The sequence below is a fragment of the Oratosquilla oratoria genome, chromosome 37, assembly GCF_046742065.1.
Source record: "Oratosquilla oratoria isolate Oo_2021 chromosome 37, ASM4674206v1, whole genome shotgun sequence".
In the NCBI taxonomy this organism is placed as follows: Eukaryota; Metazoa; Arthropoda; class Malacostraca; order Stomatopoda; family Squillidae; genus Oratosquilla; species Oratosquilla oratoria.
The window spans coordinates 17362552-17378945 of record NC_134813.1 but is presented as its reverse complement, the minus strand read 5'-3'; the positions used below and the strand labels follow the sequence as shown (position 1 = coordinate 17378945).

Sequence of the window (16394 nt, the reverse complement as noted above, 5' to 3'; positions counted from 1 at the left end):
ATTGCACATGGTAGGTAGGTCAAACACCACCAGAGGCACCACCGTCGATGAGGAGCCCAATAGCGCGTCATGTTATGCGCACGCCATGCAAACGGCCAAATTTACATACCGCCGGATATTTCATTCATACAAATGTTATACAAGTGTATTTACTACGATCGTAGTAAATTTCAAACAATTACATCATCAGTTACATGTCGGTACATAAAAACATAAGATAAACATGGCGGCTTGCATTCAGCAGTAAATCGAAAATTGGTTTATGTTTCAGCGTAAAAAATGAGCTAAATATATTCAGAGTGCGGGCAACTAACCAAAAATAACGAAAACTACAAGTCTCGCGGATTATTCTTATACCAAAATAAAGGCAGCGTGATACGGTAGAGCTGAGAAATCGGTGGTACTAATTAGTTTTTTATTCTATCGGGTCGGATTATCGGATAACATCAACATCCATCCCGCCATCTTATCAAACTTCACTCTATTAAGTTTCTTACTATTATGTTTTTAGTGTAATAGACTTATAGTTGAATCATTTGAACTATTTTCTTTAAAATGTGTGATTTTCATGTAATTTGATCAAAGAGAAGTTACGTTTTTATCCTCCGTAATATTACGGACCACAGCTACGATTCGTCCTGCCCGCTATGATCACTGGTGGTATGGATCAAGCTATACTATTAAGTTTGTTACTATTGTGTTATTAGTGTAATAGCTTGCATATAGTTGAATTATTCAAACTATTTTCTTTAAAATGTGTGATTTTAATGTAATTTGACGGTATTCGTAGCTGTGGTGGGTAATTTTGCAAAGGATAGAAATGTAATTCTATGATCAAATTACATGGAAATCACACATCTTATAGAAAATAGGTCAAATAATGCAACCATATATTAAATATTTCTATAAAATTGTGCCTGTCAGTAAAAACCGTCATTGTTTACGTTTCATCGGCGATTAGTCAGACCGCACGTTTCGGCCCGATTTTCTGGGAAAAATAGTCCCGATTTAATTCCATTCAAAATGCAATATCTCGAGAACTAGGACAGCTAGATGGATAATTCAAATTGCATTATACTCATAGCGAATTTTTGCATCCCATGAGAAATACTTCAGCTCAAATATCAGGAATTTAATTTTCTTGTTGACCTAGCTACACATGGGTGCAATATAGCAATAGAGTTATTTATTTTTAAATTATAATTATCAAAGTAATATACAATTTTGTGGGTGGAAATATAAAACAAAAAAGTTGCTAAAACAGATTTTGTAAGTAATGAAGTCGCGGCGGACGAATTGTATGCTATGTTGATGATAGATGCCAACGCCGAAGAAATGAATGGATGATGAATTGAAATTTGTTTAACCTAAACTAACCCAATGTGTTTTTAATAATTCGGGGTAAATATTTGGTTTCGACCATGGGCACAATATAGGAATAGAAAACTAATTTTTAATTTGGTCAATTATAATGTATTAATGTAATATGCAGTTTTGTGAGCAGAAATAAAAAAAGGTGCTAAAACAGATTTTGTAAGTAACAAAGCTGTGCTGGATGAATGGTACGCCATGTTTGTTATGATGGATTCCGACGCCGAAGAAATGAAAGGCTAAGTTCGTCTTAACTAAACTAACCTAACCTAACCTAATCTGTGTTTGATAAATCATTACCTGCAAATTAAATGTCATCCGGCTCGTCGTGAGCGACAAGCGGGCTTTTCAACCATGGGACTGCTCGGACAGACAGTCTAGGGAACGACAACAACTACAACAACCACTCTCTCAGCTTGCAGCTTGAAGGAATGCATGCATCTCTGTTCCATAACATTCCTTCAAAAAATGTACCTGGCAAGGTACTGTCGGAAGTACAGAGGCCGTCAATTGACAGACGACAAATGGCGTCCTGATCCTATGCTACTGACTTCGTTCATTAACATATTTGCTTGTAGCAAGGTATTTTTTTATTTTCATTTCCGCCCACAAAATTCCATATTACGTTGATACATTTCAATTTACAAAATTGATAATTAAATTTCTATTGCTATATTGCGCCCATGGTCGAAACTAAAAAAAAATTACCTAAATCAGTACCTGCAATTTATGTCATCCAGATTGCCATTGTCGTGAGAGACGTTGGCAGGCTTTTCAACCACTCTCAGCTTGCGGGGTATACAAGGTTCTTGCAGCTTGAAGGAATGCATGGATTTCAGTTCCATAACATTCCTTCAAGAAAATGTACCTCGCGAGGTACTTTCGGAAGTACCGAGGTCGTGATGTCCATCTTGTAACTGATGTTTCAAGTAGACTGGGCAGATGACAGACAGCACGATGGCATCCCGATCCTATGCTATTGACTTCGTTCATTAGCAGATTTACTTGTAGCAAGGTATTTTTTTATTTTCGTTCCCACTCAGAAAATTGCATGTGATGTTCATGTATTATAACTTACAAAACTCATATTTAAATTTCTAACGCTATATTGCACCCATATGCAAAACTGAACAAATGCCAAATTCTTTTTTAATCGTTGAAATAGCTTGAAAAATAATGGAGATGAAGTTTACTGGGTAAATTTTTAGTTATGCACACCAGCAGTAGAAAGTTGATTATTAATTTTGTAAAATACAATAATCAACATGTGTAATTTTCTTGGTGATAATCAGGATATTTGTTCCGTTGTGCACAAGTACATGATATAGCATTAGAAAATTAAATATTAATTTTGTAATTTATGATACATGAACATAATATGCGATTTTCTTGGTGGAAATAGAAATAAAAAATACCTTGCTACTAGCAAATATACTAATGAATGTCAGTATAGGATCGGGACACCATCTTGTTGTTTGTCAAATGCTGTCTGACCGGACCTGTTGAGGCCTGGTGGATGCCCTCGGTACTTCTGGCAATACCTCACAATGTATATATTCTTATAGGAATGCTATGGAGCTGAAGTCCATGCATTCCTTCAAACTGAAAAACCTATATACCCCGCAATCAGAAAGTGATTGAACGGGCGGCCAACATCCGTGACAATGACAACGACGATCCGGATGACCTTAAATTACAGGTACTGAATTACTAAGGACACGTTAGGTTAGGTTAGATGAATTTATCATCCTTTCCTTCGACATTGGCATCTATCATAAACACGGCATACCATTTGTCCTGCGCAACTTCGTTACTTACGAAATCTGTTTTAGCAAGTTTTTTGTTTTTTATTTCTACCAAGAAAATTGCATATTACATTGATACATTATAATTTACAAATTCAATAATTAATTTTCTATTGCCACATCATATACTTGTGCACAACTAAACATTTACTGAAATTTGTAACAAAAAAGTTGGTGAAACCAATTTACTAAAGAACAAAGTTGCGGTGGTTGAAGGATTTGTTATATTTTGATAGATGCCGAGGTAGAAGAAATAAAAGGTTAAATTCTTCTATTCTAACCTAACCAAACTAGCTAGATCAGCATGAAAAGTGAATTCCTGATATTTAAGCTGAAGTAGTTTTCATGGGATTGCAAAAGTCACTCTTAAGTACAATGCAATTTGAATGTTCCATCTGGCTGTCCTAGTTCCCGAGATATTGTGATTTGAAGGCTACCATATCAGGTCTATTTTGTCCCAGGAAATCAGGCCTAAAAGTGTGTAGCCAAGTCCATATTCATAACATCGTAACAACACTTGGAAACAAGGCCTAATTGTTGTTGTTGTTGTCGTTCCCTAGACTGTCTGTCCGAGCAGTCCCGTCTCCCCAAGGAAGGCCACAGCCGAAACTGGGTTTTCCCACAAATCCTTTATAGAGTGTATGTTGTTGTTGTTGTTGTCGTTCCCTAGACTGTCTGTCCGAGCAGTCCCGTCTCCCCAAGGAAGGCCACAGCCGAGACTGGGTTTTCCCACAAATCCTTTATAGAGTGTATGTTGTGTTGTTTGCGTGCATGATTGTGTATAATGCAGTCTTCCATTATGTGTTGTATGGTATGGGGTGAAGTGTTACATCCTGGGCAGCTGTTCACAACACGGTCGTCCAGCCTCCTCTGGTAGCTTAGAAGTGCTGGGTGGTGACCGCATCGCAGTCTGGCCAAGTGGACTCTGTCCTTACGTGGGAGAGAGGATTCAGAAGGGTGGATATCAGGGGGTCTGGCATGCAGCAGTGTGTTAATGGAGCGGTGAGTGATATGATTATGAATATGTTTCCGGAGGCTGGTATTTGGTGGTTGTGGAGGAAGAGAAGAGAGTATCTTTGTGTAATAAAGGTCTTTGGGTGTAGTTTTAATGTTTCTTGGTGTGTGTGGGTGTTCTGCTATGTAGTGTAACGGGTGTGATGTGTTTGTGGTGGCTGCAGCAAGTGTTTGTGTGCCTCTCATGTCGAGGTGTTCCTTGACTTTGAGGACTTTTGTTTCATGGTGTAAATGGTCTGTAGGTGATGTATTTGTGCAGCCTGTAATTGTTTTTAGGGCTTTGTTTTGTATGATTTGAAGGGTGTTGTGGTGTGTCTCACTGAGATTAGGAGCCCATGCAGGACTCGCATAATTCATCACTGAGCGTATACATTGTTTGTATATTGTTATATTAGTTTCTTTGTTTTGTCCAAATGTTGTTCCAGTGATTGACTTAAGTGCGTTAAGTCTAGGTGTGCATTTGTTTTTTATGTTTGTGAGGTGTTGTTTGAAAGACATGGATGTATCGTATGTTACACCAAGAATTTTCGGTGTGTTTGTGTGTGGTATTAGAGTGTTGTTGATGTAGAGATGAGGTATGTATTTGTGTTCTTTTGTCCAGTTGGTGAGAAGTGTTGCTGTAGATTTGGTTGGAGCTATTTTGAGTCTGTTTGTGATGAACCATGTGTTGAGTGTGTCAAGGTAAGGCTGGATTATTTCTGCAGCTTTGTCTGTGTTACGATGTGTGCATGTGATTGTTATGTCGTCTGCGTAAGAAGAGATTTGTATTTCTGAGGTGTCTGGCGTGGGTAAGTCATGCATGTATAGATTAAATAATGTGGGGGATAGAACTGAGCCCTGCGGTACTCCGTTCTTAATGTTTCTGATGTGCGATGATTGGCCATTATATGACACATGAGCATTCCTGCCTGCCAGATAATTGGCCAGCCATCTTTTGGTGTTATTGTGCATGTCTGTGTTATATATTTTATTTGTTAGATTGTGGCGGGGGATAGCATCAAAAGCTTTACTAATGTCCAATGTTATAAGAAGTGTTCTGTGGTGGGGCCTATCTGAATTGATGCCATCAAAAATTCTTTGTGTGAGGTTTGTCAGAAGAGTGTTTGTGGAGTGTAGTGGCCTAAAACCGTGTTGTGAGTCAGCAAGGGGAATATATGGTGTGACAAGTTTAAGTATTAGGCGTTCAATGACTTTAGAGGGGGTGCAGAGAAGTGTGATTGGGCGGTGCGATGATGGGATTGTTGGGTCTTTGTTCGGTTTTGGGATGGTGATTATTTTACCATGCTTCCAGATGTCGGGTATAGTGTTGTGTGAATAGCTGTAGTTTGCAATGTTTGTGAGTGCGTGTATACCTTGTGGTCCAATGTGTTTTAGGTGGATGTTGCTTATGTTATCAGGGCCACAGGCAGATGAGTGCTTGAGACTATGCATTATGAGTTTTGTCTGACTGTCTATGAAGGGTGTATAGTCTGAGTCTGTGGGAAAGTCTTTCTTACGTCGAATGGTGCGTCGGTCGTCAGGGTGAGATGTAAGATGGCTCGTCTGTGCAAAATGACGTATGAGTGCGTTTGCTTGTTGTCTGTTTGAGGGTAGATTATCTGTTGTTGTGATTATTGCTGCGTGAGAGCGTGTAGTGTTAGTGTTGGATAGTGTGATGCTGTTGAGTGTTTTGTACAATTTGCTGGTGTTTGTTTTGTGATCAAGTGTATTGATAAAGTTTTGCCAATTTTGTGTTTTTTGTTCATGTATTTTATTGGCAATCACAGTGTTTAGTGTTTGTATTTGGTCTGCTGTGTTTTGAGGGATAGGTGTGGGGGTATCGTGTTTAAGTGTGTCACGTTGTCTGATGAGGCCTTGGATTTCTGGTGTGAAGTTGGGGTTGTGTGATTTTCTGTTGCCTCTAGGGATGTATCTCTTGTCTGCGTTTTGTATGATTGTATTAAAAGTGTGCACAGCATTGTTTATGTTTGTGATTGGTGTACTGTTAAGTGTTTCAAAATGTTGTTCTGTCTCTTCATTAAAGGCTTCCCAGTTAGCTCTCTTGTAATTGGTGTAAGTGTGTCTGTGGCCAGCTGGGGTGCATCTTGTTTTGGTGGTGATGATGATTGGAAGGTGGTCAGAACCAAGGGCTCCGACCACTCTCCATGATGTTGTTGGGGTTAGGCAGGGGGAGCAAAAGGTGATATCAGGAGAGGAGGGAGTGTAGAGGGCTTGGTATGGGATATGTGTATGATTATGCGTGTTGTTCATGATAGTCAATGAGTCGAGTTGAGTCTGTATATCAAGCCCTCTGTCTGTGTCGGGGTTGTCGACAAACCAGGCAGACGACTTGGCGTTGAAGTCACCACCCATGATCAGGTTGGGGATTGAGGTTAGTTGGCTGAGCTGAGGTCTGAAGGTGTTTGGAACTGTGGGGGATGATTGGGGGGGAATGTACATGTTAACTATTGTTAGTGTTGAATTGTTGCCTGTGCGGATACGAATGGATTGGGTTTCTGTTGTGTTATCTGTGGTAGGGAGGAGAATTTTGGTTGTGGCACTTGTGTCCACAAAACAGATGGAATGGTGGATCAGGGTGACGAGTCCACCGCCATTGCCGTCAGTCCGGTCTTGTCTGATGGTGGTGTAATTATGAAATGATGGTGTTTTGTGTGAGTGTCTTAATTTTGTTTCTTGTAGAATTGCAATGTGTATGTTGTGTTGTTTAAGAAAGTGTTCAAGTTCATGTTTTTTAGTGTTAATACCGTCAATGTTGTGTTGTAATATGTTGATGTTGTGTGTTTTGTATGTGTTGTATGTTGCCGTTTGGGGTTGAGGTTGGGGTGGTAGTGGGGAAGGTGTAGGATCTGGGTCAGAGGGGGGGAAAGGAGAGATCGGGGACAAAGGAAGGGGAGTACTAATCGGGGGTAAGGGCAAGGGGAAATTGGGAGTGGGTAAGGGTGTTGGCTGTGGTTGGGGAGGTGGGATTGGGGTTACTGGAGGGCAGGTAGAACATGTCCAAGTGTTTGTGTATTGGTTTGTGTCAGCAAGTGTTGTACAAGTGAGGTGGGCCCAGTTTTTGCACATATTGCACTGAACTGAGCCCTTTGTCTGTTTGCTCGAAGTAATGGGTTTAGAGCATGTTGGGCATGTGTATTTTGTGGTGGGCCCAGGATTGCTCTCTACATCTCCGGCTAAAAGTAGAAGAAGAGGGGTGATCGCCGGAAAATGACCCCTCAGTGCAGAAAAAACGTAACATTGTGTGTTGGAAAAAAAGGATTGTGGTACTCCCCCAGGTAGGCGTAGCTCCTCCTTGGGGATCGGTGCCATCTGCGTAGAGCTGATGGCCAGGGGTAAATGCTGCTGTTTGGCCCCCAACTCTTGGGGTTGGGGGGTGGTCCCACGACGTAGACGTTGCAGCTCCAGGACCACAAGGCCTAATTGACCTGAAAGGTTGGAAGTGCCCTGGACTTCATTTTTCAAGCATCAGAAAGTTGGGTGAACTACAAAATAACTAATAGTCTATTACCTTGATTAGCCAATATGGCTGCCACACAATGTTGAATAGCAAGATATAACTGATTATACTACCTGACATAAGGTTTAGAGTACCAGTATAGATTATGATAAAGCATGCGAAGATGATTCAATGGACATGTCTGCATTGGTGGCTGAGATGCCACAGTATGTTTAACGTTGTCGTTACCCAACCAGATAGAAAAAACTCGTTTTATACTTACGATTTCTCAGCTCTTGTGATACCCTGCCCTGGTTTTGGTATCAGAATAATCCGTGAGACTAGCAGTTTCTGTTTATTTGGGTCTGTTGCCCATTGAAGTTTTCTAGCTCATTTTTCATGTTGAAACATGATCAAATTTTCTATTTACTGCTGAATGCAGGGTGCTATGTTTTTATGTTTCAATTTACCGATATGTAACTGATGATGTGATCGGTTGAAATTTACTATGATCGCAGTGAAATACTCCTGCATGACATGTTTATGCATTGAATATCCCGTGATATGTAAATTTGGTCATTTTGATGGTGTGCGCATAAAATGACGCACTATTGGTGGATGTCAGACTGGCGCCACTAGCAGTGATGGATGTAGCTAACCAAACCTAACCAATATTTAGTAATATGGTACCTCAAACTATAGATCATCCAGGTTGTCATCATTACGGGAGCCAACAGCTTGATTATTATTGTACCATGGGCAATAAAGAGACGTCAGCAGAACTATGTGTTCTCTCTTAAAGTCCAAGGAAGCCCTGTTGTCTTTGTAACAGTGATTATTAACATCGCCTGGAGGTGGAGGAAACCCAGTCCACAATGTGAAAGACATATGACAGTGACTGGATTGGACAGGCAACAGCATGGTGTCTGTACCATATCCCAGCTGCTTTGTTCGTTAGTAGATATGCTTGCAGCAAAGTTTTATTTCTTTCTGCCAAGAAAATTGCATACTGTGTATTTTAATTTACATACATATGCCAAAGGATTTTTCCCCCTTACACGGGGGGTAGCCAGAAAGAAAAAGGCATAGAATCACTCCCACCCATTTCATTTCCCATATATTCCACTCCCCTCCACTCTCCTCCCTCCCTCCTATCTTGGCACCTCCTGGATGACGGGTCATTCCTGCATCCTGTCCATTGCCCTGGGTCAGAAGCAGTGTCGCAAGACACAGCACATCCACAGCAAGCCCGCTTCATGCAGAAAAGGAGAAGACAGGGAGAAATCCCTTCGGGCTGGGTCAAAAAAAAAAATTCCTACATATTTCCTCATCCCCCATCCCCCACTCATGAGATGTACAAGGGGAAAGAGTGACAGTAGGCTGGAAGTGAGCATTAAGGGTGAGAAACTGGAGGAAGTGGATAGTTTTAGATACTTGGGTGTGAATGTGACAGGAAAGGGAGGAGTGGGTTGAGAGAAGCAAGTAAATGCCTTGGTGGATTAAAAAGTGTAATGAGAAATAGACATCTGGGAATGGATGCTAAGACGAGGTTATGTGAAGGAGTGATTGTGCCAACAGCAATGTATGGAGCAGAAACATGGAACATGAGAGAGGAAGAGAGAAGGAGTTTGTATGCGAGATGAAATGTCTGAGAAGTATGATAAGGGTTACTAGGCTGGATAGAGTGAGAAATGAGGTGAGGAGGAGAACTGGGGTGGAAAGGGAGCTGGGAGATAGGGTTGATGAAAGAGTATTAGGATGTTTTGGACATATGGAAAGAATGAGTGAAGAAAGACTAGTAAAAGAGGTATGGAAGGCAGATGTGGAGGGAGCAAACATGAGGGGACGTCCTAGGATGAGGTGGATGGATGGGGTGAAGGGGGCTTTGGGGAAGAGGGTAATGTCTGTTGAGGAAGGATGGGAGAGGACAGAAGACAGGGATGAAAGGAGAATGGTTGTATATGGATGATGATGTGATGCATGAGGTAGAATGGGGTGTGAGGTATGTGTGAGCAAAATTTGACACAGCCCGAAGGGATTTCTCCCCGTCTTCTCCTTTTATGCATGGGGGGACGGAGGGTCGCCGATTTAATGAAGCGGCCTTGCTGTGTCTTGCGACACTGCTTCTGACCCAGGGCAGTGGACAAGGTGCAGGGATGACCCGTCATCCAGGAGGTGCTAAGATAGGAGGGAGGGTGGAGGGGTGTGGAGTGTATTCAGGGATGGAATGGGTGGGAGTGATTTAATGCCTTTTCCTTTTTGGCTACCTCCCTTGTAAGGGGGAAATAGCCTTGGTATATGTATGTATGTATGCGTTTCTTTAACTTAGGCATCTATCTAAACAAACATGGTGTACCATTCATCTGCTGTGACTTTGTTAGTAAATTTATTTTGGCAACTTTTGTTATTTCCTCCAAGAAAATCACATTATGATGATGTATTATAATTTACAAATTATTGCTGTAGCGTGTAGGTGTGCACTTCTAAAGATGTACCAAATTTACATGGGAACTTTTTATGTGGTGTTAGGGGCCAAGAAAAGAGAGAGGGAGGGTGGTGAATGGGAGTGGAGTATGTGGGGATGAAATGGGTGGAAGCTTATATATGCTTTTGACTTTGGGTATCTCCCTTGTGAGAGGGGAGGGGGAACTGTTGGTGTGTGAATGTATGTGGGCAACAAGACAATTGATTATGGGGTGAAGCTACATTGTGTTATTTTTAGCCATAGGTTAAATTCGTTCTAGTTGGCTTTAGTGTTCTCTACTGCCATTTTGTATTTGTTGTGTTTAGTTATTGTCGCATCATTCGTGTACAAGAGAACTGATGTTTAGTTCGGGTTCTGGAGTTGTAAATTTAATGCGTCAACTCCTGTATATGCCATCTTTGTTTTGATAGATTTGGAGACAAGAATGACCTGTTGACCTAGAATTACAGGTACCACACTACAAAAGGCAGATTAGGTTAAAATAGATGAACTTCATACCTTAATCATCATGTAGAATGAAGTTAGTTTTCTACTTCTGGTCTGTCATTATGATTGCCTGCAGCTACTAATGCTGCTCTCTTCCTTGTTTCATTGTAGCCTGCTACTGGGGATGCAAGTTTCCAAATGTTGAAACTTGGCTATCTCTTATCCAAATATCTGTAAACTTTGCCAAATTCCATATCTATTGACTATTGTTCTCTGGATTGTAGTTTAAACTTTCAATTTTTTGGCTTCCCTCTCGATATGTCCAGTCAAAACACAGTATCCTAAAGTGCCAAATAATTCACTTGTTGATATCACACCTCATAGTTTTCTATGTGCATGATGTGATCCCTTATCCACTTCAGAAAAGCCTGATAGAGGGTAGTAAATCTTTGATACAAAATGCCTGAGAAGTATGTTGGTTACTAGGCCAGATAGAGTGAGAAACGAAGAACTGGGGTGGAAAAGGAGTTGGGAGATAGCGTTGATAAGTTTTGGGATAGTCTGGACACATGGAAAGAATGAATGGAGAAAGATTAGTAAAAGGTGTGAAAGGAGTGACCATGAGGGGTGACAAAGGTGAGATGGATGGATGGGGGTAAAAGAGGGGAATGTCTGTTGAGGAAGTGAGAAGACAGAAGATAGGGGTGAGTGGAGAGTGGTTGTGTATGGATTATGCTGTGATGCATGGGAGTGTGCAAATGATGTTTTGATACAGCTTGAAGGGATTTGTCTCCATTTTCTGTATGAGGAAATGGAGAAGGGGTTGCTGATTAAATGAAGTGGCCTTGCTGTGGATGTGATGTGCTGCATTACTTTTGACACAGGGCAGTAGGCAAGATTCAGGGATGACCTGTCATCCAGGAGGAGCCAAGAAGAGAGGGAGGGGTGGTGAATAGGAGTGGGAGTGGATTTAGTTCTTTGACTTTGGCTACTTACATTGTCAGGGAAAAAGCTGTTGGTATTCCATACAGTGACATAATTCCATCCAATTCAGTCCAATGTGTTTAAGATTTGGTTGAATTTGTTTTAGCTTGAGTTTTGCATGGTGGTTCCAGCTAGCAGATTATGTATAACTTGTAGTCATTTTGATAGCAGTATGTGCAAGTTGACCACAATTGGTATGATTTTCAGAACATCAAATATGAGGAACCTTTGTACTTAACATTATCTCTGTTTATTTTTTTATTTATTTTTTGTTTATTTTCCAGAGACCAGAGAGGCTCCCAGCCCGTATGGTGGAAAAACCCATCGGTGGTGAGAAGAATGGGGGGAAACGTCATGTGCGTGTCAAGAAGCTGCCCGCCTACTATGCCACAGAACTTGGTATCAAGAAACGCCCCAGCAAGAACACATACAGGTAATTGTTTTGAGGTGTATATAACTAAATTCTTGAGCTTTGGCGAGTATGAACATCGACAATGGGCCTTTGAGATTTTGTAACACAGTAAGTCTTAATGTTATCCCTACTTAATTTCGGTGATGTATTTTGTATAAACAAGTTTAAGTATTTATAAAAGAGAACTTGCATGCTAGCTGTGAAAGAAGCAGCTAGTATACAGATATGAACGGTAATTGAAGCATGGCCGATTATTCTGTAAATTCTGAAGTGGATAAATGGGGAATGTCATTGTGAAGCAGTGGGGATAACCCACCTTTGGCTGTGTGTGGTTTCAATACATTGCCCCCAACTCAGGCAGGGGACACGGTTAGCATATCCAAAATTAGCAGAGATGAGAGGGTTATGTAGACTGCCACCCTCCCATGTAATGGGAAAAGGGCCTTTTGGTATATGTGTATCATCAGCAGCTCCATCTCATATCTGAGGATCAGTTTTGTCATCAGTTATCTGGACTCTATGGTTAATGTTTATGCTAGATATGACTTACGACCCAATCAGTGGTGCAAGAGATGTCGGTTGTTGACCAATATTAGTTCTTGACCAACCCAAATGGAGAAAAATTAAGTGAAATTATAAATTTTGAGTGGGGGGGGGGTCCCCTTAGTAAAGCTGTATACAACAGATCAGGGAACTTGTTTTGGTCTGCAACCAGATCAGTTCTAGAACAGATCTAGATTTCATTGTGGTCAAGAACCAATGTTATACTATACTATATTCCCATATTATTGGTTAAACCAGTACCATGAACCATCTGGTGGCAGTGCAAGATAGACGTGTAGGTGAACTGTCAGTAGTTATAAATTTCTGTTTCCCATGCATTCCAGATCTTGCTGAAGAAGTAATTTTAATTTTTGTCTCTACAGCAAGCACAAGCGGTCCTTGAGGTCCACCATCACCCCAGGCACTGTTTGTATCCTTCTGGCTGGTGTCCACAAAGGCAAGAAGGTTGTGTTCCTCAAGCAGCTTGAGTCTGGCCTCTGCGTTGTCACTGGTATGTGTGGAAGATTAGTTGATTGGTACATGTGCTTGCATTCTCTGTCAGATCAACAAGTGCCTAACACACTCATCTCTCCAATTTTGCTGAAAAGTTGTTTATAGGTAGTTTTAGGGCTCTAAACACATTTCTGAAATTTGGTCAATCTGAATCATTCATGAGATAAAACTTCAGATAATGAGAGGTCGCTAACATTTGGCAACCAATAACTTGGGTAATAAAAGTCAGTTATAAATGTATATATATTTAGAATCTGAAAAGACCAGGAATCCAGATATCAAAGTTTTAGAACTATAGGTTGAAAAAAATCACACTAGCAAATATTTCAGGTCAAGAATTGAGACTTTGGGGTATCAAAATTGGGGGGGGGGAATTATACATACATACATTAATAATTTTTTCCCAATAGATTAGAAAAATTAAGACATAAGCTTTGGCTATTAATAATTAACGCATAAGTGAGTGCCATGTTTATGTTGTCTGTCAACTGTACATATTTTCCACACTTAAGCTCCTACTCTAATTACATACATATACCAAAGGCTTTTTTCCCCTTACAAGTGAGGTAGCCAAAAAAAACAAACATAAAAACCACTCCCACCCGTTCCATCCCTATCACACTCCACCCTCTTCCCTCCCTCTTATCTTGGCACCTCCTGGATGATGGGACATCCCTGCATCTTGTACACTGCCCTGGGTCAGGAGCAGTGTCGCAAGACACAGCACATATTGTGACACTTGCTTCAAATCTAATTACCTTTATTAAAAAAAAAAAAAAAAAAAGTGAACACCATGTTTTACAAATTGCATACAAGTGGAAGCATTATGTATTGCACACACAAACATCAATTAGGTTAGCATAAAATTGTATTGGATACAATTTTGGCATATTCTCTACTTTCATGAATTTCTGGAAAAGAAAAGTTAATTTGGCTGCCTCTTCTTGGTCTAGGACAACTCATGGCAGATATGTCTTGGCACTGAACATAAGTCTTTTTTGATAGATAGCGATATGCTCCTGCTCCAGAAGATCCAGATGGATGTAAAAAAAATTCACTGTATTATCAAATTCCATACAATATTTCTCCAATTCCAATCCAGACTGGACCATCATAAATGCAGTAAACATACCCTTCTGGTTTGACACATTTTACTGTATCAACTATTGCAGGTTCATTAGTAATATGACCTTTATTCATTTCTTCTCTCCAATGCCACTTGAAATGGGATACACCATCAGTTCTTCCTTGTTTATGGGAACAAATCTAAGATATTTAAGTTTCCTGAATAGCCACACTCATTGAATTGATGTTCCAACCATTGTTCTGCATCTTTCAAATCAGATGTGGTTTCAAAGAATTTTTTTATTGTCTTGTTCAAGTGTTCTTCACAGAATTGAAACATTTTCTGGTGTAATAATTTGCCTCTAGTTCTCTGCAATCTGGCACAAGCAGTAGCTCTTCACTTTCACACTTCTGCCAATCCTGTCACATGCATTTTTGCCATAAGATGTACTAAAAAAAAATGCCATTCACAAGACAAACCAAAATCTTCTTCGTGGTAAGAGATTTGTGAAATTGTATCTATTCTTACATTGGCCAGCACATCTGTCAAAAAAATAGTACACCACCTTCTGATGTGGTAACAAAGTGTAATGAGAAATAGATACTTGGTAATGGATGCTAAGAGATCATATGAATGAGTGATTGTGCCGACAGCACTGTACAGGGCAGAAACATGGAACATTAGAGAGGGAGAGAGGAGTTTGAATGTGTTTGAGATGAAATGCCTGAGAAGTATGATGGGGTAACTAGGCTAGATAGAGTGAGAAATGAGGAGGTGAGGAGAACTGGAGTGGAAAGGGAGTTGGGAGATAGGGTTGATGAAAAAGTATTAGGATGGTTGGACACATGGAAAGAATGAGTGAAGAAAGATTAGTAAAGGGTGTGTAAGGCAGAGGTGGAAGGTGTATTGGGAAAGAGGGGGATGTCCGTCAAGGAAGGATGGGAGGTGCCAAGATAAGAGAGAGGGGAGGGGAGTGTGATAGAGATGGAATGGGTGGGAGTGGTTTTTATGCCATTGTTTTTTGGCTACCACCCTTATAAGGGGGGAAAAGCCTTTGGTATATTGTATGTATGTATTATTACTCGGTGAAAGAGAATGAGTAATACAGCAGTTACTTCATATTTCATAAAGCGAGTAGTGTGATGCGTCATACATTGTGCATCCGATGCTGCGCGCAACAATTTGACTCTTTGAAGAGGTTAATGTTGGAGGAACCAACTCCTCACTGTCTTCAGAAACCTGTCAAACTTTATTCCATCTGGAGGTGCCACTTAAACCCTCTATCCATCTAGTCGTCCTCCATTCACTATGTTTTTTACACGAGTATAGCTCCCTTCATTCTGTTCATGTTTGTCTACTTTTCACACACATATGCTCAACCACCGACATTTGTCAAGTCCCATTGATTATTCTTGTAGCTTGCATAATTTTTCTGTAAATCCTCCTTCCTCAAACGTGTTACATAGGATCAATTTTGTTTTTACAGGCCCCTTCAAGATTAATCGTTGCCCTCTGCGCAGAGTAAATCAGATTTACCTCATTGCAACTGCCACCAAGCTTGACCTGTCTGATATTGCTCTTCCAAAGACTTTGAACGATAACTACTTCAAGCGTGTCAAATCCAGCCGTGCAAAGAAGGAGGAAGGAGACATCTTTGACCAAAAGAAGGAAGTATGTATTTCAAGGTTTACTCTGGTTAATGTTACATTATTAGGAAGTTAACTGTGGACCAAAACATAATCAAAATATCATACAAGGTGGAATGATTAGAATCGGTATTTACTGGATGATTTATTATGGATTGGTTTTCACAGAAATATGTGCCATCTGAGCAGAGAAAGAAGGACCAAGTTGAGGTCGATAAGCAGGTGTTGGATGCAATCAGGAAACGTGAAGACAAAAAGACCTTCTTCGGTTATCTTGGAACAATGTTTGGCTTAAGAAATGGACAATATCCTCATGCCATGAAGTTCTAAAGTAAAACTGAAGTGAAGAGTATTTTATTTTATTAACCTTTAATACATTTAAAAGTTGAAATTAGTGTGCTAATGTTTGTAAAGACCATCCTAAGTAAGATGGAATGTATCTCTCTCTCTCTCTCTCTCTCTCTCTCTCTCTCCCTCCCCCCCCCCTTGATTTCTTTAAAAATTTAAAATTAAATTGGATCTCAACTGGAAAGATGTATCCGATGTGAACTACATTAGAGGGAGTGGAGACCAACTAAGGTAATAGATGTTTGTCCTTTTTAATGAATAATGTTAAAACTGAGGTACATGTGAAGGTGTAATAGTTATCTAACTTTCTTGAAAATCACCAGGTAAAAAAAAAAGGTGATGTGA

At 40.3% G+C, this 16394-nt stretch overlaps 1 protein-coding gene across 1 annotated transcript in view; it reads left to right on the top strand.

Annotated features, from left to right (window-relative positions):
- Window positions 1–16051, top strand: part of RpL6 (ribosomal protein L6) — a 16927-nt gene extending 876 nt beyond the window's left edge. The window contains exons 3-6 of the mRNA XM_076175262.1: window positions 11806–11954; window positions 12860–12987; window positions 15542–15726; window positions 15870–16051. Coding sequence (XP_076031377.1) covers window positions 11806–11954; window positions 12860–12987; window positions 15542–15726; window positions 15870–16031 — 624 coding nt within the window. The 3' untranslated portion in view covers window positions 16032–16051. The remainder of the gene's footprint in view (window positions 1–11805; window positions 11955–12859; window positions 12988–15541; window positions 15727–15869) is intronic.
- The last annotated feature ends 343 nt before the right edge of the window (window positions 16052–16394 follow it).